Source organism: Synchiropus splendidus, chromosome 8 (assembly GCF_027744825.2).
Source record: "Synchiropus splendidus isolate RoL2022-P1 chromosome 8, RoL_Sspl_1.0, whole genome shotgun sequence".
Taxonomy (NCBI): domain Eukaryota; kingdom Metazoa; phylum Chordata; class Actinopteri; order Syngnathiformes; family Callionymidae; genus Synchiropus; species Synchiropus splendidus.
In genome coordinates, this window is record NC_071341.1 from 18,223,637 (window position 1) to 18,248,408 (window position 24,772).

A 24,772-nucleotide genomic window follows, 5' to 3' on the forward strand; every position below is an offset into this window, starting at 1 on the left:
TGATACAATGTGTATAGTTAACATCCATCATCAGAATCACTTTAAAATAAGTAATCCAGAAATCCTTGGATATACATACACAGCTATATACGTATATGGGTTTTTATATACCTTATCTTAATTCTAGTATGTGTTTGATGATGAAAAGAACAAACCCTTCTTACTTCACGAGAAGCAAATCTCTGACTGTCTCTTCATATGTCCGGCCGGAATGTGGCACTTGAGTTCCACAAGCTACAGATTTCAGTTATTGTGATGTTTCTTTCAGGAATTTTCTATGAAAAACTTACTGGATACTGTCACATTAAGTCCACCTCCATGATGCGCTGTGTGTTATCAGTATGTCTAGATGTTTCCACTCTGTTTCAATACGTTGAGAGCTCATCTTTAAAAAGAGAGAATTTGTTTTATGGCGTGGCAGCACTCATTTAAGCCGTGGCTGTGCGCCTTGCTGATTTATATGCAGTGGAAAACCTGATGTACTTAGCAACATATGTATATAAGGATGACTCTAAGCGCTACTTCTTCAGTGTTTGGTTTTTGCTTTAGTGGTGCTTCACTTTCATGTGAGAAAAAAGTATTATAGCGTTACTAGTGAGCTTTTTCTGGGCCCAGAATTGCCCTAATTAGGCACATGATTGTTGTATTTACATTAACCTTTTCTTATTTTAGGTCTCTCATTGTCTCTATTTAGTCTCCACTCCAATTTTGCAGCTCAGTTTGTGGGCGTAAGTTGAAATATAGCTACTTAAACAGTGGAGGTTGTAGCCCCCTGGTACATAGCCTTTCACTGTTACTGAATCGCGGTGCCATATATTTACTCTTGATAATAAGAATGTTGCAGAGGTCATAAATAATTGTCTAATTTACTTCAAAAAGATCATGTTGTACTCCCTTCTTTTGTGACTCTTGGTGCTTGCATTGGACTGTTAATTATTTCTCTCAGGGCTAAATGTTGAAATGGAAAATAACAATTTGGGCTCGAGTGTTTTAAAAAGCTACACATTGAAATTCACCAATAACTTGTGAAATATATCAGAATAGCGTTGGATTTCTTGTAAAACACATCAATGTGTGTCTACCTTTTGATCTGCGTTTGTTAATCGACAAAAACAATGCAGACGTGTGAAGTTTCTTTTATTACTGTTGAGACAGCCATGTCCCAGAAAATGCTTTGCTGCATGAACTGCATTAACCTTTCCAGACACAACCTCAAATTAAAATGTGTCATCAATTATTTTGGTTGCAGTGTGACTATTAAAAGGAAATTATATATTAACAAGAATAAACTGCAATGAAAAGGTCACTTCAGTTAAGGGATTCTGTTTTGGGAGACGGGATGTTGTTAGCAATGTCCTCATCCATGTTTGAGCGCACGTCCTGCTCTCTTAAGTATCAGTGAGCAGCTTTTGTAGCTACAGATTAGTACATCTGTGGGGTGCGGAGGAAAGATGCTGTCGGTCTTCTATGCAGCAATACAATGGTATAATAATACCAAGAGTTATTAACATAATGGTTTTGTATCTTTAAACTTTTTTACTGTGAACCGTCTTGAGTGTGCAGTTTGCTTCTCTGACAACAAATCCACACTTCCTAAAAGCCCTTGTCAGAAAGGTATAAAAGACTAAAGCTATTAGCAATATATTTATGAATCACTCGCTACCAATGATATTTCATGTTTGTTGTCCCCAAGCCTGAATATATTTTTGCACTCCCAGACCTTCATCCATTACTTTACACTTCCTTCCTCCTTTTGTCTGCTTCTTTTATGTCAGAAGAACATTTTGAAAAGGCAAATATAGTAGGCCCCATTTGCTTACAGAAGCTAATAAACACATGCCCGCCCACATTCACACACGCAGATACACAAGTACACATACTCGCTCACTCACTCGTGAGCCTCAGGCAGTCAGGGTCCTTGACTATGTGGCGTGCTGTGATCTGAAATTTTAATGCAACGCTTTAAAGCACACACAAACCCTCTCTAACCCTGCACCCTCCCAGTCCTTAGAGTCCTTTCCCCGTTTACTGCTTGGCTGAGCAAATCGCCAGTGTTTGGCTGAACACAACTTTTAACCCTTTGACTGCATATATTTTGGCACCGCAGAGCACAAATGCATATATATCATGCACTTTTTCACACAAACACGGTCATCCGTGCGCACACACGCTCTTGCTCTAAACTTTTCACTAAGGAGGACATTGCGTGACAAATCCCCCGTCCTCTTGCTGCATTTGGGTAATCTGCCTTTTAAAACACACTCGGGGACGCACACACACTAAGAATTTGGTCGATGTTGCAGTGCCCGGAGTGTGTGAGCTTTCAGCAGGACGCATGCCTACAGATGTAGCGTAGCCCCCTCTCTGTGAGGGTCTGACTGGCTGCGTTTTACCCGTTTAGTCCCTATTAAAGTTTAATGATGTATTGATCTCCAGCTCCGCTGAAAGCACTGGGTGTGTATGTGCACCCCTGTTTAGCACTGTTTGTGTTTCAACACATTAAGCCATTTCTGAATGAGGCATTTAATTATTGATATTAGGGCAATAATCAATATCCCCTCCTGCTCAAGTATACCCACTCTCAGATACATACTTTTCTGGCTGGATTTTTTTTTAAGCCTCCTTGAAATCCCCGCGGTAAAATGCTGTGAAAATGCAATGTTGAGAAAGCGAAGGAAAGAAAGGGAATGAAGCGATGAAAGCTGGAGGGCAAAAAGCAAGTCGCAGGCTGCAGGCAACGGCGAAGAAGAAGGGATAAGAGTGTGATAGAGGAGGGAAATGAAAATCTAAATCAGGGGAATATCCTGCTGGCACTGAAGACAGAGCCCTGGGAAGAGGGGGCAGAAGATGAGAGAGGGGAGGTGGAAATAAAGGGGATGAAAGAAGTAGTGGGCAGCTATTTAAGGGGAAAGGGTAGAAGGAGTGGAGCGATGGAAGTGACGCAAGAGTTGAATGAGGAGAGATATGACTGTTTCAGATTTGGGAAGCACAATAGAAGCTCGGAACTTGTTTGAGAAGTCCTCTATGGCCTGATTTGATTGAGAAGTTGTTTGAACAGCTGCGTCTTGGCTATACCGCTCAGCTCTGTGAATTAGGTGAAGGTATTAATTTTAAAAGCTGCACTCAACCCTCACAATCTTTCCATTCTATCTTTACTATTCAGTTGTATACAGTGATGTAGAGATGGTTGAAGATGTTTCATGAACGTACATAACGCCAGCCACTCACAGCGTTTGTGAACGGCATCATATGCAATGTTGCACTGATGTTGGTCTCTTATATACGCATGTTATTCCCTCACTGTCAATAATAAGAATTATCATATGTCAAACTTGGGGCTGGTGGCCAAATCCTGCTGGTCAAGTCATTTAATGTGGCTGGTAAGACCTACAAATATTTACTTGATGGAAATGAAATCTTCGATCACCAACAAAATATGTTTAACCGGACCTACAGAGATTAGTCTGTGTTGTGAGTTGGTGGGAAAGGACAATCCGAGGGACACTGGATTGGTGTTTATGTTTACACCACCTTTACATATCAAAGAATGCCATACACAGACTGCTGACTAAATGTTACAATTCGTTCTGCCAGGTGTGGTATGTGCATCCCTGATCTATGATTAGAGAAATAATAAGTGTTTAGGTTGTTGTTGTTAATTTCACAGTGAGTTGTTGTCCATGCCACCAAAAAGGATTGGGTGGTTTTTCCGACTTGTGGTGGTCACTGCTTATTAGAATTAGTCAAATGGGAATATCTCTAAGAAGAACCTGTCAAGTTAAATTGGGTGATTGATGTTGTGAAGAAAGGGTTTTCTGTGACAAAAAAAACATTTTAAAAATCCACTTGTGTGGATGTAACTGACACAACACCAGTGTCTTCGGCTGCCCATCACTGCTTAAATCTAGCGTCTTGATGCTTGACTCAAAGAAAGTTGAAATGGATGGCGGTTTCCAGTCACTCGAGTCCTCGACAACATGTCTAATATGTTAAATCTCTTTCATTAATCGGCATGGAAACAGACGGCTGGCGCAGAGATACAATCTTTTTGGCGAAAGAACAGAGAAATTAGATTCTTAGGCCGTGAGTACAAGTCACTTCTACATCTGTGGCTTTTTTAAGTATCTGGAAACTGATTCCCTTTGTTCATTTAATGCATGAGTCACTTCAATGCTAATAATGGCTAAAGTTGCTGCTTCACCCACACAATAGTAGTTTATAGCCACATAAAAGAGATGGGCTCAAAACATTTGGCTGCGTTTGACGATTGGTTTATCTGTGTTTGCAGCACTGTTGATATCGCAAAAAAATGGTGTGCCTCCTCAGCTTCTCATCTTCAAGTAATTGTTTCCTTATTACTCTGTAAGACGGTTATTTTTAGGCTGTTATATTAAAATAAAGCAGTAGTGCCATCGTTTTGTAATCACCACCTGTGTCGGTCAAGGCAGCTGTTACTCAGCAAAAGCTCCGTAGTGCTTTAAGTCCGGCCGATGCTTTGGTGTGCCGTGGACAGTTCCTGCCCAAGCGAGTGACTGACTGTCAGGATACGCAGAAAATCCCTTCCCTGTGATCTGCTTTGGCCCTCAGCCTCTAGCTTTGCCTTTATAATTCCCAAATACAGCCAAATCCAAAGGTTATTTAAGAAGACTTTGTGCATCTGTACTTTGATTAAATGATCACATTTGGAGCAGGAGTGGTGCTGTATTTGGGTTACATTACTACCCATAAACGCTCTCCATTACAAGCTTTTCTGGCTTCCCTGACCCTGCATTTGTGCGCATGGCCAGTGCGATTGAGCACGCACGCGGGTCCCGCACACTATAGCTTAAGACAGGATAAAAGCTGGTGAGGTTACGCACTATTATGTTGCTTAAATGCATACTAGATCCTTTTAACTGTTATGGAAAAGAATAAAAGCGCTGACTGAAAAGCTCTCCCACCCACATCTGATTCTTTTAGCTGCGTTGCCAGTGGCACAGTGTTGACCTAATATCAACTGTGTCTGTTTTGTTAAACACATTCAAATCAGTTGTACTGAAGCCTATGGGACATAACACTGTTTCTCATAGTGTGACACACAAATACAAAAGATGTGCGGGTCTTCGGGTACACCATCAAAAGAGTTCGACACGATCAAAAGATTTTAATGGACGCAAGTAGCAAGAATACGCTTTTAGATATTTGCACGATGCTCTCATCAGCAAGGATGTGTGCATTTGTAGAAGGCACGCCATAAATGAAAGCCCTGTAGCTGTGTCAGCATATGTAGCAAGACTTCTATCGACGTTGATTCATGTTTTAAGATTATTTCTGTCACTTGGAGAGGGTCATGCGTTGAGCTGTGTTTCACTATTTAAGTTCACTATTTAAAATATGATGCGGACTATGTATACCACTACCATCATGAAGGGGCTGTGACCTCTTTTCACCCTAAATTAGTTATAGATGGACGGACAGATTGAGACGCTTCGTTTGCACACACGATTGTTTCTAACTAACCGTGTGATATTTTATATAGCATTTACATCTATGTAGTAGTTTTCTCTTGTTCAAAGATATAAGTGTGTCTGGTGTTGCCCAGGTAGTGAAATAAACTGAGAGATCACATAGATGCAACTGTCATAAGGATGATGGGCTTTTGTTTACCCACCGATTATTGAAATGTTAAGTCTAATTTAATGTCTAAAGCCGCATTGTTGTCATTTAAAGTAACTATGTGACTGAAGGTAAAAAAGGTGTTGCGGCACAATTACTTCCAAAGTTGTGATGGACCTCCTCTGTCTCTGATCCTGTCCTGAGTCAGGTCAAGTCATTCCAGATAAATTGAGAAGGTTGTTTCAGGACAGCATGTGGATATCTTATGATTAGAAAAAGCTTTACATTGTATGGTCATATCCAGCTTCCTGTCTTCAATTTGTTTACATTACAAAATTACTTTTAGTGATGAAATAACTTTTTTTGTTTAACCAAAATTGAGTTCAATAAGAAGGGGATGTTCTCCTGCTGTCTGACCTCTAGCAAGTGAGAGGTGAACCATGGCCTCCATCCAGACCATTAGTCAGACACAATCACACAGCTTCATAGCAGATTAGTCTGCTGTATTAGGACTTAGAGCTCTATTAATGTAATCCCTCTGTTTTAGTGTGGCCCGGGTTTAGGGGCTTACATGTGCACACCCACACACAAAACGCACAGACATTTAAATACATGTATGCATGCACGCAGGCAAGCTGTTTGGGTTATAGAGTTCACAATCAATGGATTAAGGTGAAATTTAGACAGTAGCTTAATGGACACGCCAATGGTATTCTCTAAATGTGTGCCCGCTGAACAATCACACACACGTAATGACAGCACTGTTTCTTCTCCCCCCTGTGAATCATCTCATGTCATCTCTTACGTGTACTTTTGAATGTTTCCTCAGGGCCGACGAGATTGAGATGGTGATGACAGATCTGGAGAGAGCCAATCAGGTAACAATGTCACTGGCTAAAGAATGTTTCCTCCTATCTTCTATCATTTAAAAACACAAAAATGAACCAGAGAAGGATGATAGACCGTAAAGCTATTTATACAAACGTACACAGGCTCTGAAGTGACGCTGCCCCAAGGGCTGTTACTTCTCACATGTGTTTTTGCTTACTTAGCAGGATCTTTGTTTATCAAACACACCAACAGAAGCACTTTGTTCCACTGGATGAAGTCAAGTAAATGGATGCCAATAAAGACACTGTTAAATGCTGACAAGTAGCCCCCTCCTTTTCCACCACCCATAAAATCCATTACTAGATTTAGCAAACTTTATGTGACAAGTCCTATTATCTGGACAGAATTGGGAAAAATAAATGTTGCATTGCTTCATTATCACTGTAAAAAGCCTATTTTACTTTTTTTTTTGACATTCGCTCAACCACTTTGCATCTCAAGCCCCTTCCCCTCGCCCCCCCCAGCACGCCCTATGCTCCTGTGTTGTAAATATTCCTGTGGTATCTGATAATGTCATTGTTGTTAACTTTCATTATTAGCTCAAGAGTATGATTTGTGGCTAAAGGGGTAGCATAGGCTTGTAATGTTAATATTAGCCTAAAGGTTAGCACTCAGACCATAATGCCACACAAACACACAAACGAAGGCTATTCACACTTCTGATTTGAGGTTTACAGAGAATGACAGCATGGCCTCCAGCTCAGTCACAGACTTTTAATACGCTTTTTATATGGAGAAAATGGAAAACAGGATTCTTCTTTTGCATCTTGCTGTTCATTCCCACTCAACCAATAATGGCTCAAAGCATGGTTGCAATTAGAAACAGTGTGGTATCGGCTCCTTGTTGCTCCTAATGAAGGCTGGTTTTTAAGACTACTTGCCACTCTGTCATGTCAGTTAGACCGTTACGGAAAAAGGATTTACTTAGTTCTTCGACGATTCTTTAAATTATCATTGTACTTGAGGAAAATGCAAAATCTTTGCTCTACACTTTTGTTTTTGTTCCTTTGGTTCACTCTTAATATAAGCAATGTCTTTTGACAGTTGTAAAGGTTGTAAAATTCCGGTTTTAAGAGTATGTTTGTAATGATTTTTAAGACGGCCTTGATGCATTACAGTTATACAAGATGATGTTTTGTGATCCCAAGCTAAATTCGGTAAAATAGATTCACTCACACTAGAAGCATGTGTGTTTGGTCAAAAATGTATATTGTCTGTAGTTTCCAAGGACATGATGGTGTTTCTGTGCAACGTAAATCCCTCAATCCCATGTTCATACCAGTGGTAGTTCTTACACTTTTTGTGTGGCTTTCAACAAAATCATATCAACGTATAACTGTGATATGGTTTCATAATTATGTTCTTGTTAACCCGTTGCATTCTCTTGTCTTTACAGCGAGCAGAAGCAGCTCAACGAGAGGCTGAGTCACTCAGGGAGCAGCTGTCCTTGAAAAACCTATCCCAGCCACCCAGCAGTCCATCCTCAGTGGAGGCCGACACGGTAAACCACCACTAACCTCTGTGGGGAAGTGGGGCTGATGACAAGTTACATTTTCTGCCTACCTTCTACTTGGATATATTTATTTAATTAGGCCTTTCGGAGGTTATTGGCAGTAAAATTATTTTAAAGACATGACATGTTTACATTAAGATGGCTGTTACATGGAGTAGATTTGATTGTTTCTTTACCCCGGGATGCAGCGCTGTTTATGTTGTCAGCTGCCCCTGATTTGAACTGCTCGTTTCTGTGGGCATTTAGGAAAAGACAGCAGAGGCGGCATCCCACTCAAGCTTGGAGGCGGAGCTCAGGGCAAAGGAAAGAGAAACTGCACAGCTGGTGGAGGACGTCCAGAGACTGCAGGCCAGCCTGACCAAACTCCGAGAGACCACCAGCACCCAGATCAGCCAGCTGGAGCAGCAGCTAAGCAGCAAGACTGCTACCCTCAAGGTGGAGACTTTTAATAGCTGGAAGCACTTTTCTTCTGCTGTTTGTTTCTTATATGTTGTTCTCCTTATCTGCAGGAACTGGAGGAAAAGCTGCAGAAACAAGCAGACTATGAGGAGGTGAAGAAGGAGTTGAGGTGAGCAGTAGGGTTTCTGTCTGTGATATTGGCGGCGTGGTCAAGCCCCTCATTCTTTGATTTGAGTGCCAATTCGGTATGCCTCCTTATAGGCGGTATAGGTGAAATACTTCATATTTAAAATTATGTAAGGTGACCAGGTCATGATAATCCGTTGCCTGCACTTTACACAACCCTACCACCTTGAATTTCAGTGTCTGAACTCGATAAATCGGTTGAGTTTCAATTCTTCTTTTGGGCACCTCTACTCAGAACTAACCACTTATACTATAGGTCGTATCACTGTCAAACATCTGTGGTCATGAGTGTCTTTTAAAAGGACATTTTGGTAGAAGATTAAACTGGAGGCTGGAATTGAGTTCAGATGGTCATGCAACGGATGTCTTAAAGGCCTGCATTATTCTCTTTCACCTGTGAATCTCATTCGCTTGATCACTATTGGGCCTTGAATTCTCTGACACTTAGGGGACTAAAAACTTTTGTGTGTCCTTAGCATCCTGAAGTCTATGGAGTTTGGAACATCAGATTCAGTGCAGGTGAGATTAGTATTCCTATCTGCATTGTTTTCATTCAACAGGCATCACAAAAGTGACGGTGATTGTAAGTAACTTAATTTTTTTTCGCCTACTGCATCAGGATTCCAGCAAACCCCTGGAGGTGCTGCTGCTGGAGAAGAACCGTAGTCTTCAGTCAGAGAGTGCTGCTCTGCGCATTGCCAACACCGAGCTCAGCGGTAAGTTTTCCAGAATAGTGAGTCGAGGGTCGGTTTATTTGCATCAGAGTGGTCAGGTTTGATACTTGCAAACCATTCGTCTGATCAAATAAAGCGACAGAAATGTGAGGCTTGGCGCGTGACGTGCCACCCTCTGGTTTCTGAGGGGCTGTGGCTGAAACCCCCACAATGTGTTGTTTTTCTCTGAGAACACTTGAGCACAAAACAATCTGAGTCATTTGCCTGTTGAAATCTAAATAGTACTTTCACTATCAAAGCGTGGTTTTGGGTCGATACTACAACACAAGTAAATGCTCTGCAAATATCTTAGCAGGAGGTCAGCCTTAAACATAATGAGGTTGCTGCACACAAAAATGAGGACACCACACTCTGCCCCCCACATCAGGAATCTTGCCCTCCTGCTACCGTGTTTATTGGTTTGAAATGTCATAGCTTTAGGCTTGAATAGCTGAATAGTTTTGAATTGATTAACATTCACGGTGAGGGGAGCCTACTGTCTTATTCAATCATGTTAAGTCTCAATAGTTCTGCATTAGAATAATTTTACTTGCAGCATATATCATCACATGGGTTTTAGTAGGTACATGACAAGCCACTGTTGGAAACGTTTTTTTCCCTGTTACATGAGTTATATAATCATTGCTGTTGGTGTTCATCTGTTTTCTGTTAGGCGATAAGAATTGTTTTTTGTGTTGCTGTTTTTTGTTGTTTTTTTTTTTCATGTTAAATTGGAATGTATTATTCACTGATGGAGTATGTAGGAATACTGCAGCAGGACGGAAAAGGCCTTTGATAATGTGTTGACCATCTATGGACTTGAGTTACTCCTACACACCCGGTGGAGAGAATGAACTTATCCCTGGTTCAAGTTAATCAGCCTCAGGAGCAGAGTGTCAACTGTTCTGTATCTCCTTTTTCTTCCAGGCTGTGTGACTTACAAGAAAGGTTGAAATCACAAATGCATGGCCATTTTGTCTTGGGGGGGTTACAAAAAAGGAAAACAAAGTTCACTAAATTTGGATAAGACTTCACCAAGATGACTTTTATTTATTTTTTTCCTCTCTCTTTTTGGAACCCCTTTTTTGTTGACTCCCCCATAATGCATGGTGTGTTTGGCCTTTCTTGTAGGGCCAGCCGGACGAAAAGAGACAGAAGAGTCCACGACGAAGGAGGAGGCCATGCCCAGCGACCCCTCTTCTTCACCCCCTCCTCCACCTCCCTCCCTCCCATCCTCCTCTCAGCTGCCCCAGTCTCGCACTCTTACGGACTCCCACAACACTGCCACCACCACCAGCAATGAAACGCATCCTTTCAGTCCCACGGGTATAGGGCAGGACTTCTACTCCCCAGTGTTCCCACTTGTGGGGGGCAAGATGGCATTGAACTCCTTGATCCAGCGGCAATTGCTACAGACCTTCTACTCCAAAGCCTTGCAGGAGTCGTCTGGAATCCCCAGTGGCGCGTTGCTGTTTACCCCCTTCACACCTACACTCAGCTCCATCCCTACCTCCACCCCTGGCTCTGGGACAGCTGCCATCCCACTGGCAGCCAGCAGTCCACAACCTCCCCCTGCAAGTCCAGACATGGCTCCTGTTAACGGAAGCAGCACCGCTGGCAGTGCCCCTTCTCCTTCACCGAGCCACTCTGATACTACGACTGGGAGTGTTTTGGATGGGGAGGACATGGACACGGCCGAGATTGCCCGGCAGGTGAAAGAGCAGCTTATCAAGCACAACATTGGTCAGCGTGTCTTCGGCCACTATGTGCTGGGACTGTCCCAGGGTTCAGTCAGCGAGATCCTGGCCAGACCAAAGCCATGGAACAAGCTCACGATCCGGGGGAAGGAGCCCTTCCACAAGATGAGACAATTCCTGGCGGATGAGCAGAACATCCTCGCACTGCGCAGTATCCAGGGACGACAAAGAGGTGAGCCTGTGCAATTTCGGCCTGGGTGTGTGTGTGTGTGTGTGTGAGTGCGAGTATGTCTAGCATGCATGTGCGTCAACAGCCTTGCACAAAGTCATCGATTGTCTAGTCGATATGGACTTTTTTTTTTTTACCTCTTTCCTAACTCCCATCCCGTCCAACATTTGTGAATCCTCAATGAGTTCCTAGACACACACTGATCCCAAGAGCCTCTCCGAGCTACAATGGTCAATACAGAAACCTTTCACACATCAATAGCATTGATTGGTCGGAAGCAGGAGGAATGCAGGAGAACTGCAGACTACGGGTAGATTCGATTAGCTTGGGCCTGCTTTTGTTAACGCATCAGGACATTTCTGATTGAAGGTGGTCTCAGTGGAACACAAACACAGCTTCTGTGTACCGTCTAGCGACAGACACTAAAAGGAAGTCTCAAGTCTCTTTATTATGAACCGTTAGATAATGTGTTCCACACTGCTCTTGCCACATAGACATTTCATATTCTTCTCAGAGGTAGCTGTTTGATCTCTGCTGGGGCCACAGATGGTGAAGATCAATGCATTTATGCTTCTATAATGTGAAGTAGATGCTGGACTCCACATCTCCTATGTGCAGTGTTTGCAGAGCTTTAGAGGAAACCACATAGTCTAGCTAATAGTACACACAACTGCTGTAATGAAGTGTGTGTTACATTGTTTTTAACAGAGGGCTCAGGCCAGCCCCAGCTTAGCCGAATGTTTCAGGATGTTCCGAAGCGGAGAGCCCACTCCAATACAAGCTCACACACAGGTCTGTCCCCTTCACACACACAGATTTTAGCACGTCTGTCTGTGTGGCATGTTTGTCTTGGAGTGTGTGTGCATTGAGAATATATACTGTATACATTAAAGTGGCGTGTGTGTTTTTCGTTTATTAATTTGGTGGGAGACAAGCAGATGTAAATGTGCCTTGAAGGTAACCGCAGAGTTGCAGTCACTTGCGTCAAAGGAAAGCCAGCATGTGTATTTAGGGATTTTATTGCTAGTTGTTATTCTGTGGGAAGCATTGGCTGTATGATTCTTGTAGCACGTGTGCATGCGTGAGCTCCAGACAAACCAGAGCAATAATGGCCGTTCCCTCGGTGTTGATGCCTTTAAGTTTGGTGTTGGGAATGCTGTTGTTGTGCTGTGAAGTGTAGAATTTCATGACGTCTTTGTAGGTTTGGCTTTTCTTTGATTCTCTGCTCTCAATTTAAAAAAAAATGTTTTCATCCTCTCCTTTCTTCTTGTACTTCCAGGTAATATCACTGCTAGAGTCCGCACCCCTGAGGCTGGTTCAGATGAGGCCATCAAGTCTATTCTGGAGCAGGCCAAAAGAGAGCTGCAGGTGCAGAAAGCGGGTGAGTGCAATCTCTCATCTTCATGAGCCAGTGATATGAAGTGATGTAATGTGGCTGTTGCTATGTCTAAATGTCTGATGGCGCTGCTCTCTGCAACAGACTTGTCCCATACCCAAGCCTCGTACACGGGACTGAAAGGAGGAGGTGGCGGTGGATTGAGCGGTGGAGGGGGCAGCGGGTCAGATGAGGCCATCCGTTCCATCCTTGAGCAAGCACGCAGGGAGATGGAGGCCCAACAGGCAGCGCTGGAGCCCATCCTTAAAGCTTCGTCTTCGTCTTCCTCTTCCACTTATGCATCAATATCTCAAAGGGACCCCTTAAGTTCATCGCTCACTGCGCCACTCCCACCCTACAATCCCCTGGCTCTGTCCCTGAAAAAAACCCCGTGCTCCATGCTGTCCTCCCCCTCATCACCATCTCCAGTCCTGGATTTCAGCTCCAGTGTGAAAAGAGAAGGCAGATCTGCTTCAGGTATCGACTTGTCAGCTGACGGAGCTCTCAGGCTTAGCCGGAGCTCTGAAGGTCCAGCCCGCTCTGGAAGTGCTGGAGTGGGCTATTGGCGGGAGCAGTGGTGGAGCAGTATGCATACAGATCCTCGCAGGGCTCTCTCGAATCAGGCAGTGGAGGAAAACCATAACCTGGAGGATTCTAAAGAGGTGAGGCAACTTTATCTGCCTCTTATCTGCTCTCATTCTCGCCATAAAACTCGGCACCTGTTGCATGTCTGACACGTCCTCCTGGTATGTGCTTTAGGGAATATTGAGTGACAGTCTTTCTCGACACAAGCCATGGAACAAGTTAAACCAGAGGAGCAGGGAGCCGTACCTCCGAATGCAGCCGTGGTTGAATGGAGATCAAGGCCAGAACACACACATCCAGCAACCTCAGAACCAAGGTAAACAAATCACACGCAGAAACACCAGCACACAACCTTATGGATCCACATAACTAGGATCCTTGGGCTCCTCTGTCTGAGCAATTGGCCAGTTGTTACTGTCAAGTCAGTCAATCAGACCACCCTCTATCTCCGAAATCCCTCCCGCTCTCCTCTATTGCCCCAGTGCCTACTCCTCCCACCATCCCCCCATCCCCAGTGCTGTGGCAGTGTCAGCCAGCAAGCTGCTGGTTTGTCATGTCATAGACAAGTTAGTGTTGCAGCGCCAGATGGCAGCTCTGTGTGTGCGTGCGTGTGCGTGTCTCCGTTTCTCTCTGGGGGTGTAAACAGCAGCTAATGTACACTGACAGCTCCTCATGACTGCTCTCTTCCAGCCTGCTGAGCTGCACAGCGGTATTACACAGACAGAGACGGGGAGATGAAGGAATTGGTGAAGGAAGCCAAAAAAGCTTCAAACTGAAAACCTAAGCATGTTTGCCGTTTGCTTAACAAGAATTAAATTAATTGATGTTGTATGACTCAAGTCCCTCCCAAACCCAGCAGGGAGACAGATAAGACAGTTGTGTTTACACACGTTTTAACCTGCATGATGTTTTTTTTTTGTCTCCTTCCGTTGAATACAGAGGGTACACCGAAGACATCAGCAAGCTGCAGCCCAGCTCCAGAATCCCCCCTCAGTTCAGCAGAAGAGTCAGTCAATGGGATCGCAGGAGATGCACTCTTATCACAGTCCTCCAGCCACAAACCTCTGTCTGAAGACCCTTCAGGAGGCGAGTCTCAGCCTGGCACCCCTCTGCCCGTACCTGGTCACTCTGGCCTCAGCATCCAGGAGATGGTGGCCATGTCACCTGAGCTCGATACGTATGCCATCACCAAGAAGGTCAAGGAGGTTCTCACTGATAACAATCTTGGTAAGAATTCTGAGGTTTGCCATTTCAAATGCAACAACCAGCTACTAGTTCAAATTCCTATGACCTCTGATGTCGATATGGATATACTGAGGTTCATAAAGACATGGTTTATAGTGTAGTGGTATGCTTCAAACTTTGATGCGGCAAGATGAAATATTTGAGGTCACAGATACTGACTGCAGAAACATTTACAAGGGTATCATTCTGATGTATTTCCTCAAGATTTGTTGTCCGCTTTCCCTCTCTAAGTTTCGTCGGGGTGCAACATTTTATACACTCAGCAATCCTGGAGCACATTCAATAACATGGGATTGTGTAATGATGAGGGTTTTAGTGTCCGCAGTTGATCTTTTTAGCAGGTTTTCCATTCATATCATGGTAAAACTTGGGTTGGCTTAATCCACTGTCTGGACCATTTGGAGTTCTAATGAAATGACATTGAAGAATACCTGTGTGTTGACATAACCTTCTCACTACACATGAATTTAATCTCAAAATAATAATTATAAGAAAGCGGGTCTGTCTGTCAAACAAATATGAACTCATACTACAATTTGATACTGATAAAAACATTTTAGTATAGAGCGTTTAGACATTTGATCAACAACGAACCTAATAGAAGAATAATTTAAAGATCTAATCGCCACCAATGTAGTTCACTTACCTCAACTCAAATATACTCAAATATAAGTTGGTAATATTGTCTTGTTCTCTTTTTTTCTGAGGCTATGGAAACAGCTAAAGTTAGAAACTAGATGCTTTGAAATGCCTGTGAACTATGATAACAAAACTGCTGTGCTGCCATGCCAACAAAGGGCAGCTAAATTTAATAAAATGGTGCCAAATTGAGGCTATGAACTCACTTGTTAACTGATGATCCTTGCGTGCTCTGGGATCCATCATGATAGTGATAAGTTTAGCTTCATAGCACTATGAGAACTAAGCCTCCTCTGCGCTTGCATGAATTTTCAGGATAAAGGAATCCAAACAAATACTAATGTAGATTTTTTTTTTCCCTTACAACCAGGCCAACGTCTGTTTGGGGAGACGATCCTGGGTTTGACTCAGGGTTCTGTCTCTGACCTGCTGGCCAGGCCCAAACCATGGCACAAGCTGAGCCTGAAAGGCAGGGAGCCCTTCGTCCGCATGCAGCTATGGCTCCAAGACCCTCACAGCGTGGAGAAACTCATGGACATGAAACGCTTGGAGAAGAAAGGTGTGTAGGAAGAGTCGTTGAGAAGCTCCTCCATGGAGAGCCAACAAAAGAAATCTCTGCTTTCGTAGATAATCGCATCCCTATAAAAAGAGACTCAAAGCATCATTTTAAGCTGCATATGCACATCTGCACACTCGATATTCTTTGTGCAGGACAGGCGAGCATGTTGTGCAGATCACAGTCATCTTAGTGTGGTGTCAGTACCAATCAGCAGCGCAGACATCACATACTGTATTAGATGTGACAGCTGGGGGACTGCCGGGGGCCTGCTTACTCACAGTCATCAGCACTCCTCTTCATCATTGTCATCATCATCATTATCATCTATGTCTATATATTTTTGTCATTTGTTAGTCCTCTCTATCACTCCCATCGTTCTCTTCTTTTTTTTTGCATGATGCATTAGTTAGCAGGACAGCCAGGAGGCTTCCAGCCTGAGCAGCCTTGCTATGACCCCTCAACTGCCCACTCGAACCCGCTACGAGGCTCAGCCATCCAAGATCAGTTTATACCAATGTTGCCTCAAAGTACAGAAAAGGGCACAGTAACTGACCTAATACCAGTTACATTTGTGTATGTGTGTGTTTTCAGTGGACTCGCCGGGTTATTCTCAATTCGATTATTGACCCCAAAGTAATTCGATCAAATAGCGCCAAGGATTCTCCTGAGCAACTACCCAGAGGAAAGACTCTGTACGCTGTACACTAACTATATTTGACCTCTCACCTTTGTGGTGCAGGCCTTCAAGGTAGAACACAACTTTCAGCGGACTAACCTTGCTCACAGGCTTTACCCCCGTGTAACAGAAACATATCTGGCAGCGTTTGTTGAGGTTGAGAAAATGTCAAACTCATGCTGAGCTGCCATGAACTGCTCGTTTCCAGTAACTGCTGAAGTAGGTGGTGCTTCTCTGCACCTTTAAACGGAGAGTCGCGAGCCTCTTTAGATTTTTATGAAACCCAACAGCACCACCTAGTGTCGAGGTTAAGAACCTCACCTATGTTTCCTTGGTGCGTTCCATTGTCTAGATAGTACACGCTCATCCCTTCCTGAAGCTTTCCCAGGATTGTTGTCGTTGGTTGAGTAAGTAATTTCTAATATTAACGTAATATTGTGTGGCACTTTTCAGCGTACATGAAGAGGCGGCTGAGCTCATTGAGCGATGGACATTCAGTGGATGGAGGCTTAGTTGGGCAAGACTACCTCCAGGGTTCCCAGAGCCCAGGACAACAGCAGTTGAAGAAGCCAAGAGTTGTTTTGGGTCCAGAGGAGAAGGAGGCCCTGAAGAAAGCGTACCAACAGAAGCCGTATCCCTCACCCAAAACTATTGAGGAGCTGGCATCTCAGCTCAACCTCAAGACCAGTACAGTCATCAACTGGTTCCATAATTACAGGTACACCTCATAATGCAAAGTGCATTTGTTCTGATTTATGTGTGAACAGTTGCTCTAAACTAGTTTACTCCTCAGATCCCGCATACGACGAGAACTCTTCATCGAAGAGATCCAGGCAGCTGGAGGGGCAGGCCCAGGGAGCGATGGAGGCTCACCTTCCCTTCGTGGATCGAAATCTGGAGAGGGAGACAGCTGCGATGGGACTGAGTCAGAAGGTACCATGGAGATCCGCCAAGGACTGAGCCTCGGCCTTGACGACCACAGAGGAGCGTGCAAAGACCACGACATGGAGGCTGATTCTGAGGCAGGGGGCTCTAATAACTCCCCTTCTCAGATAGACTGTAACCCTTCAAGCCTCGCCGGGCCAGGCTCCAGCTGTGGACAGGCCGGACTGGGGCTCTTCGGCCTCACAGAGGCTTCCTCCAGTAGCTCTGCCTCTAGTACTAACCTCCAAGCCTCTGGCCCCACCAGAAACCCCAGGGACAACAATCTGCGCAAAAAGAAAGCAGCCAATCTGAATAATATCATCCATCGGCTGGAGAAGGCAGCCAGTAAAGAGGATCCCTCAGAGTGGGAGTTCTAGCTCCCCCTGACCGTCCTTCACCCCTCTCGTCTCATAACCTCACGACCTCTAACCTTGGACCCCTCCTGCTCTGTTCCAGATGGAGAGTGGACACAGCCAAAGTCAAGCTCAGCAGCCATTTATTACATAAAAGCTTTCCCGAAAGTGGGAGGTAACAAAGAGTGGTTGTCCAAAACCTTAAACGAAGTTTTACTGAATACCTAGAAGAACAAAATTAGAGAACTTGTATCTCTGGTTTTTTTTAACTGAGTTTTTTTGTACTGAGAAAAGCACTTAGCCGTCCTGCTGGCCTCTGGCCCTGCTGTACCTCCCCATATCACCAGCCACTGGTGCACCAGACTGGTAAGTCCCAAGCCGCCTGTGGGTCTGACCCACAGCTGGGATGGAAACCTGGACTCAGTAACACAGGCAAGGCCTGACACAGCAGCTGTCACAGTGATAGACACTGATAGATGATAGGTAGAGCCAGGAACTCTCTGACGAGAACTCTCACTTTCTTTAAGGAGATATTTTCCGCTCTTCTCACCTCCCAAGTGTCCACAAACCTCCCCTCACTCAGTGAGATGCCTCATTTTTCACACTGTAGAGTGACTGTTACAAACCCTTTGCCTTTTTCACTCACTGCGTGTGTGCGTTTTTTTTGTATGTTAAGGGTTGTGTCAGTGTGCACCTGTACGCGCGTGTGTATACACACTGAAAGCAGTGTGTGTTTGTGCATTTGTTCTCTTCTCAGTGGCAGCATGTTTTCGTTTTTATCCCACTCCTACACTCTTAAGAGGGTAGTGGAAGGCCTGCAGGCTGAGCTGCCATAGTTACTTATGTAAGAAAGATGAACTATGACCTGTTGTGTCCCATATCCTGTCCTGCTGACAGCCATATAATGGCCAGAAGGATCTTTTAATTCTTCACACACACACACACACACTCACACACTCATCTGAAGAGGAAGGAAGAAAGGAATCCTTTTGCCTCCTTAGACCTTTCTTTAAGGATAAAGGATGATCTCTTTTTTGATATTGCAATTTGGTTGCCAATAAGAGATTGCACAGTCTATCGACTCTAAAGAGTACAAAATAGGGAATTTTAGGAAGCATTTTTTTGACTAGTACATGCTAAGAACAGAAGATAAAAGATCAAGCAGTTACTGTTAAAACAAATTAGAATGGACTCCTGTTGCGAACTATGATACGATGAACTCACGTAGTACTGTAGCTGTCTGACATGGTGATACTTAACATGTCTCTTGTTGCTTTGGGCAGTGGACTCGCACCGCTCTCACCAGCACCGGACCTGCTGGGTTTGTGTCTCTGCACCGCTGAAACAATTCTTCTCTGTTCACAAACACACATCTTTTTTATAGGCCAAATCAGGAAGAGTGTGTGTCTGTGCGCGCCTTGTGTGAATTTGTATCTGTCTGTATGTAGGTCAGGGTCGAGGTCAATTCACTCCGATTAAAAAAAAAAACAACAAAAAAAAATGAAAAAAATGTGTAAAAGAACTGAACAAATTCTACAAGTGTAGCCTGCAAGTTGAGTTTAAACGCCATGAAAGTGAATTCGCCCCAACCCTGGCGTGAGTTGTCGCCGCTCTCCTCCGGTTTGTCCTCTATCCAGGGATGTTTGTCTTTTTTTTTGCATTGAATTCTACTGTAACACTACAAATTCTAAGGCATATCACCTCCTCCCTTTCCCACACAAGCCCTCAGTGCCTGTCAGCCCACTGCCTCCCCTCCGTGCGTATGTTTGCGCGTGTTCATGCACACGCATGCCAGTCGTTACATGCGTGTGCACAACCGTGTGTGTGTGTGACTGAGGAGTGTTCAGTGTTTCCAATGGTTGGAGTCATATTTCGTATCTATATATCTTCTTGCACACACTACTAGTGCACAACTGACACCCTTCTTTTTAAGCTGGTTGATGCGTTACCATTAATCTTCTCACAATGTAGTGTAATACTATGATTTACTGTAGTTTGGTTTTATTGCTATTTTGCATTTATAGTTTGGTTTTTATTCTGCTTATTTATAGGTGCTGTAATTTTCATTTAATGTCTTATCATTTGAGTTGTCTATTTTTTAAGGGATTATACTGTTCCTGAGGGCAAGTAACATTTTTATTAGACGTATAGACTGCCGGCAGTATTGGTTAATATTTACAAAGATGTACTAGTTCTCATTTGTTTGTATATTCATGAATCCTAAACTTATAGTGTCATTTCAATAGCTCTGAAAAAAACAACATGTGTTTGCTACCGTTCATGCCCCCGCAACAGTTTTGCTCTTCAACCTGCTAGCTATCGAATCAAAGGACATATCAAGGTCAGCAAATCCCTTTTTCCTCTTTTCTTTTCTCCAATGTCATCCGCCGCTCTCTCTGTAGATACATCAGCGCATTCGTCACTGAGCGATCAGGTCCAAATGTATACGCTTTGTCAAGTAGGTCAATGGAAATAACCTAAACCTGAGAGTACGTGTTCACCTCAAGTAGGTCATATCTGCCAAATTGAGATTAGAGAAGTGTACCAGCGAGCGAGTGCGCTACGCCAGATCGAACAGAGCCAGCCTATGATTATGCAGAATTTCTATAGCAGTTCATTTACAAAGCACTTATTTGACTGAACCTGGGACAGGGTCTGTAAACACTATGAGAACCGTGCGGCCTCCGGGCCACGTGCGGCGATGCCTTCTTTTTGAAAAGTGGTTGCAAACCAAGCACAGACTCTTAACTGCATCCTAACACTAAAATTAAAGTATCAAGAAAGAACTTTTTTTGTACACACAGAACTGCAATCTTTACAAGAAGCCCCACATTGGAAACTACTGAAGCGGAGAAGACAAAAAACAGCCACTGTCCTGTACAGTCGTAGTTACCAGTCGTTCCTGTCCCAAAATATCCCTCCCTGCCAGACAGTCAGACAAACCTTTTCTTATGTATCCTCTGATTTCAGCTCTTTCCCGGATGTGAAACATCCACGAAGGTCTTCATTTGGACTGAAATATGTTACGTTTATGTAGTTACTGTAAAGTATAAGCACTTAACCCGTCATCCACACACCATTCGAATCATCAGATTTGTGCCTTTAACTGCCAAGCAGGGCACCAAACTAGTGATGTCTTTAGATGTAGACTGTGTCATCTGATGTTAGCGTTAACTCAGCATTCTGATCCAGATTTATCATGTAGGGACTTGTCAGCGCTGGAGTGCGAGGAGTTAAAAAAAAAAAAAAAAAAAAAAAAAAAAAAGAGCTCTTGATTTGTGATCTTTGTCCCCCCTTCCCCTCGTTGTACATATTCTTCTAGCAACAAAAGGCCAGAGCGTTGAGTGAAGGAGGAAGGAAGCATGCAGCAACAGCGTACACTGTAATAACACTGAATTTATTCATAGGGCATTTTGTATTTTTCTGTTTTGTGTCAGGTTTGCTGTGACATTAATAACGGCACTACAGGTATTGATATGACGCGTGCCAACTCTGATGGATATTTGGAAGAGAGACGTGTAAATACAGTCGATCAAGTAGCTATCGATTCACTCTTGACACAGTATGCTTTTATTTTAAAGGCAGGAGGAGAGAAGGGACGATTCAGGACTTTTTTCCATGATCCACAGATATTTTTCTACAAATTTAAATCAGATGATTCTATACACTGTTGAATAACATTGTAAAGGTGTAACAGATGCTGTATATCATATCATGTTTTTTCTGAAGTCGTAAAGCTTTACTGTATGATCTGTTGAAGTAGTGGTTGTTCATTTGACATTTGAGTTGTAATGGAAGCCCAAACAGCAGCACTGGTCACCATTTTCAGGAAAAAAAAAATGAAAGAAAAGAAAAACCTCAGATGTTTTTTGTAATACTTTTAGAATATATCTTATGAAGTGGGTTTTGTAAGGAAACACTTTTGGAAACAGTGGTGCTGTCTGCATTAGCACACTGTGTGATACATATTACAGCACAATACACTCACCCTCTCCCCCCGCACCTTCCCACGTGTGATTTCTGTTGTCTCCATCATCTCTCACGTCGGCTGCAGCTCCGTCTAAGTCTTAAGCCGTTTCCTTTTTGCTTTCGACATCCGGAGGGAACTCCGGAACAATAAGACACAGAAAAGACTTCAAAAAAAAAAAAAGAGGAAGCAAAAAGCCAAATAGTGACACCCATCCTCACGAAAAGGTTGCAGTTTGTGTATGTTGCTACCTTGTGTCGTCGCTTTTGTTCACCCATAGCTTAAACCACAGTAGTCTGACAACCAAATGACCCGGGGAGATCCTCACCCCCCCGCTTTGGAAAGCTTTAAGATGCTTGTTGAGGCTTTAGCGAGTTCAGAGTGTTTTTAGATGATTTTCCAAACTGTCATCAAAGTAATAATTCTTATTTCCCACTGCTTCTATTCGAGTGTGAGTGCGTGTGTGTTGTAGTACAAACGGATGCATGACTGTTAAGGGATGGTTACGCTGTTTTTCTCCCCCCCTCCTCCAAGCACTTCTGTCACTCCTGAGATGCTTTTAATTCTCTACTGGGGTCTCCCACCCGTTTGTTTTTCCTCATGTATCATCGTTTCTTTATCTTTCTATTTACTAAACGTACCATGTTGTTTGTTCTCAGCACTGTAAAACAGTCCCTTCTACAACATTGAAAAGCAATATCACTGTATGAAATGTTCACAATGTATTTGTTATGATTGACATTTGATTCATCATCATTATTATTCACATGCACCCTAGGTGTGATAATTGAAGTAAATCTCTTTTATACAAATACTTGGACGTGTGCTGCGGGAGTTTTCTTTTGTCCTCAAGTGTGTCAGGTGTTCTCAGAGAAAAACTCATGGGTTTTAGAATTCTGTTAGTTGGTCTCTTGCAGCCAAAAAAAAGGTGAGCCTCCTAGTTCTATGACTCGGTCTGAAGTGTGGCGGTGTAGCAAACTGATGCTCTGGACCTCTCCCCCTCCGGACAGGTCGCTACGCCGAGCTGCAGGGGGAGTTTTCGTCTGCTGTGAGGACCAGCAGCGAGCAGAAGGAGCTCATCTTGAAGCTGGAGCATGACCTGAGCACCATCCAGACCATGTCCTCCCTGTCACGTCCCGGTGCAGAGGGAGCGGAGGTCAGCAACATGCAGAACATTCCAGAGCCCATCAAAGAGGCCACGGCCATGTTTGCTGGTAAGTTCGGTCCAGTTCGGACCAGACAGGAAGCAGGATCAGAGAGGGGTCAGTTATCTAGAGTAGCAGACAAAGATGAAGGAAGGTGGAGGAGAGAGTGCTGCTGTGATGGATGAATTTATGGAATCCTTCCACATTGTGTTAGCCCCCCACATTTTGTCTGTATCATGAAAGTACTTTTTCCCATATTAGGGTTCTTTCAATAAAACTCCAGCATGTATTTCAACCATCTTTTCAGGCCTAGTTGGAATCCAGCTAACTTGGACGTGGTTTGATTTTGGTGGTGTTCTGTTGGTTTGTTTAGTTTCGTAAATCTTCTCTAGTTTCCCCACTGGCTGGCAGAACATCCAGCCATATGACCAGCTCCAATGAAATACATTTTAATTTTTATAAAACAAAAGACCCAACCAAATGGTAAATCAACTTTTGTGTGGCAATGGTGAAACATTTTTATTCACCTTAGCTATGAAGGTTCCTTCCATTCCTGGAGCGTGGCCTCTTTTTCATGCCTTTCTTCCGTGTCTTTTATGGAACTCCGTAGCGCTGCTGCCATTTGCTGTCCCATTGAATTCATTGCCGTCGGAATATTACTAGAAATAAGTTGATAAAATACGTGTTTGACCATAGAATCAGGTAAAACAAAATCACTGTGGTTAAAATAAGCGTCTTGACAAAGGTCTTGCTTTGCTTTTCCGGGTTCATGATCCTTGGTTAATAATGTGGCCCGAAGGAAGAATTGCCCACCTGTTTAAGAGAGACAACCAATTAAGTTTTGGATAAATCGACTCAATAAAGCTGTATATAAAAATGTGTTCTTTCTACAGGTCCTGGTGTCAGCCCGGCTCCTGAGCTGCCTCAGGGCCAGATGGACTCCCTGCTGTCGATCATCTCCAGCCAGAGGGAGAGGTTCCGCTCCCGGAACCAGGAACTGGAAGCCGTGAGTCAGCGATCCGAATACGCATCGGTATTAAGTGTCGAGTTTGTTCATCTGTGATATGTTTGTGGCGCCAGGAGAACCACGGGCTGCAGCAGACCATGCAGGCCCTGCAGTCCGAGCTGGACAGCCTGCGAGCAGACAACATCAAACTCTACGAGAAAATCAAGTTCCTGCAGAGCTACGCTGGCAGGGTGCGTCCCTGTGTGTGTGTGTTGGCATTTGCTTATACGGCCCCTGACCTACCTGTGTGTCCTGCAGGCTGGAGGGAGTGACGACACCGTGATGCGCTACTCCTCCCAGTACGAGGAGAGACTGGATCCGTTTGCTTCCTTCAGCAGGAAGGTAGTGTGTGATGAGACCTGCCTGGATCCCACGAAAACAGAAATAGCTTCAGGAACAAATCATGCCACTTCATAAAACACCGACCGTCACATTGAAAACTGCTGGAGAGTGACAAAGCTTTTCTGTGCAGGAGCGTCAGCGCCGGTACCTGAGCCTCAGTCCCTGGGACAAAGCCACCCTGAGCCTGGTGAGCGAGCGCCGCTGTTTGTGGACAAACATGATGTATTGAAGCAGCTGTCACCGGTGTTTTCAATTTTCCATGAAAGCTAAGCACTGCACCCGCCAGCATAACATGGTGACCACATGAGTAGCGGCCAGCTAATGTTGTCAAGCTTCAGCTTGGGATGTGGCAGTGGCCACGATGACGTGGTCTGAAACGCCCAGTGTTGAGCAGCCTTCTGTGTGTCTCAGGGTCGTGCGGTTCTGTCCAACAAGATGGCCCGGACCATCGCCTTCTTCTACACCCTCTTCCTGCACTGCCTGGTGTTTCTGGTGAGTTTCCTGTGGGACACCGTCTGCACCGTCTGGAGTTCTCACCGCCACCGTCTGTTTCCAGGTGTTGTACAAGACTGCGTGGAGCGAGAGCATCGGCCGGGACTGTTCCGCTTACTGCGCAAAGAAGTGAGTGACAAAATGTGCTTTTGTTCTTCCTCACTCCGCTGCCCTGCTCTGCTCAGTCTACTCTGCATCTGGATGAACTTTAATCATTCATTCAGTCATTGCACCTTAGTTT

General features: G+C 44.1%; 1 protein-coding gene across 5 annotated transcripts in view; it reads left to right on the top strand.

The window, feature by feature from the left end:
- cux1b (cut-like homeobox 1b) overlaps positions 1–24,772 on the top strand; it is a 66,211-nt gene that overhangs the window by 39,904 nt on the left and 1,535 nt on the right. For 3 of the 5 annotated variants that reach the window (XM_053872068.1, XM_053872070.1, XM_053872071.1), the window contains 15 exons: positions 6,425–6,473; positions 7,883–7,987; positions 8,246–8,434; positions 8,509–8,567; positions 9,061–9,103; positions 9,204–9,300; positions 10,429–11,226; positions 11,932–12,015; positions 12,503–12,604; positions 12,704–13,260; positions 13,358–13,499; positions 14,123–14,410; positions 15,438–15,626; positions 16,756–17,020; positions 17,096–22,358. In XM_053872068.1, coding sequence (XP_053728043.1) covers positions 6,425–6,473; positions 7,883–7,987; positions 8,246–8,434; positions 8,509–8,567; positions 9,061–9,103; positions 9,204–9,300; positions 10,429–11,226; positions 11,932–12,015; positions 12,503–12,604; positions 12,704–13,260; positions 13,358–13,499; positions 14,123–14,410; positions 15,438–15,626; positions 16,756–17,020; positions 17,096–17,603 — 3,475 coding nt within the window. In that variant the 3' untranslated portion in view covers positions 17,604–22,358. Of the gene's footprint in view, positions 1–6,424; positions 6,474–7,882; positions 7,988–8,245; positions 8,435–8,508; positions 8,568–9,060; positions 9,104–9,203; positions 9,301–10,428; positions 11,227–11,931; positions 12,016–12,502; positions 12,605–12,703; positions 13,261–13,357; positions 13,500–14,122; positions 14,411–15,437; positions 15,627–16,755; positions 17,021–17,095; positions 22,359–22,556; positions 22,761–23,584; positions 23,698–23,771; positions 23,889–23,955; positions 24,040–24,169; positions 24,227–24,450; positions 24,532–24,595; positions 24,661–24,772 lie in introns of those variants that run through there. The other 2 variants (XM_053872069.1, XM_053872072.1) reach the window with 2 other exon arrangements.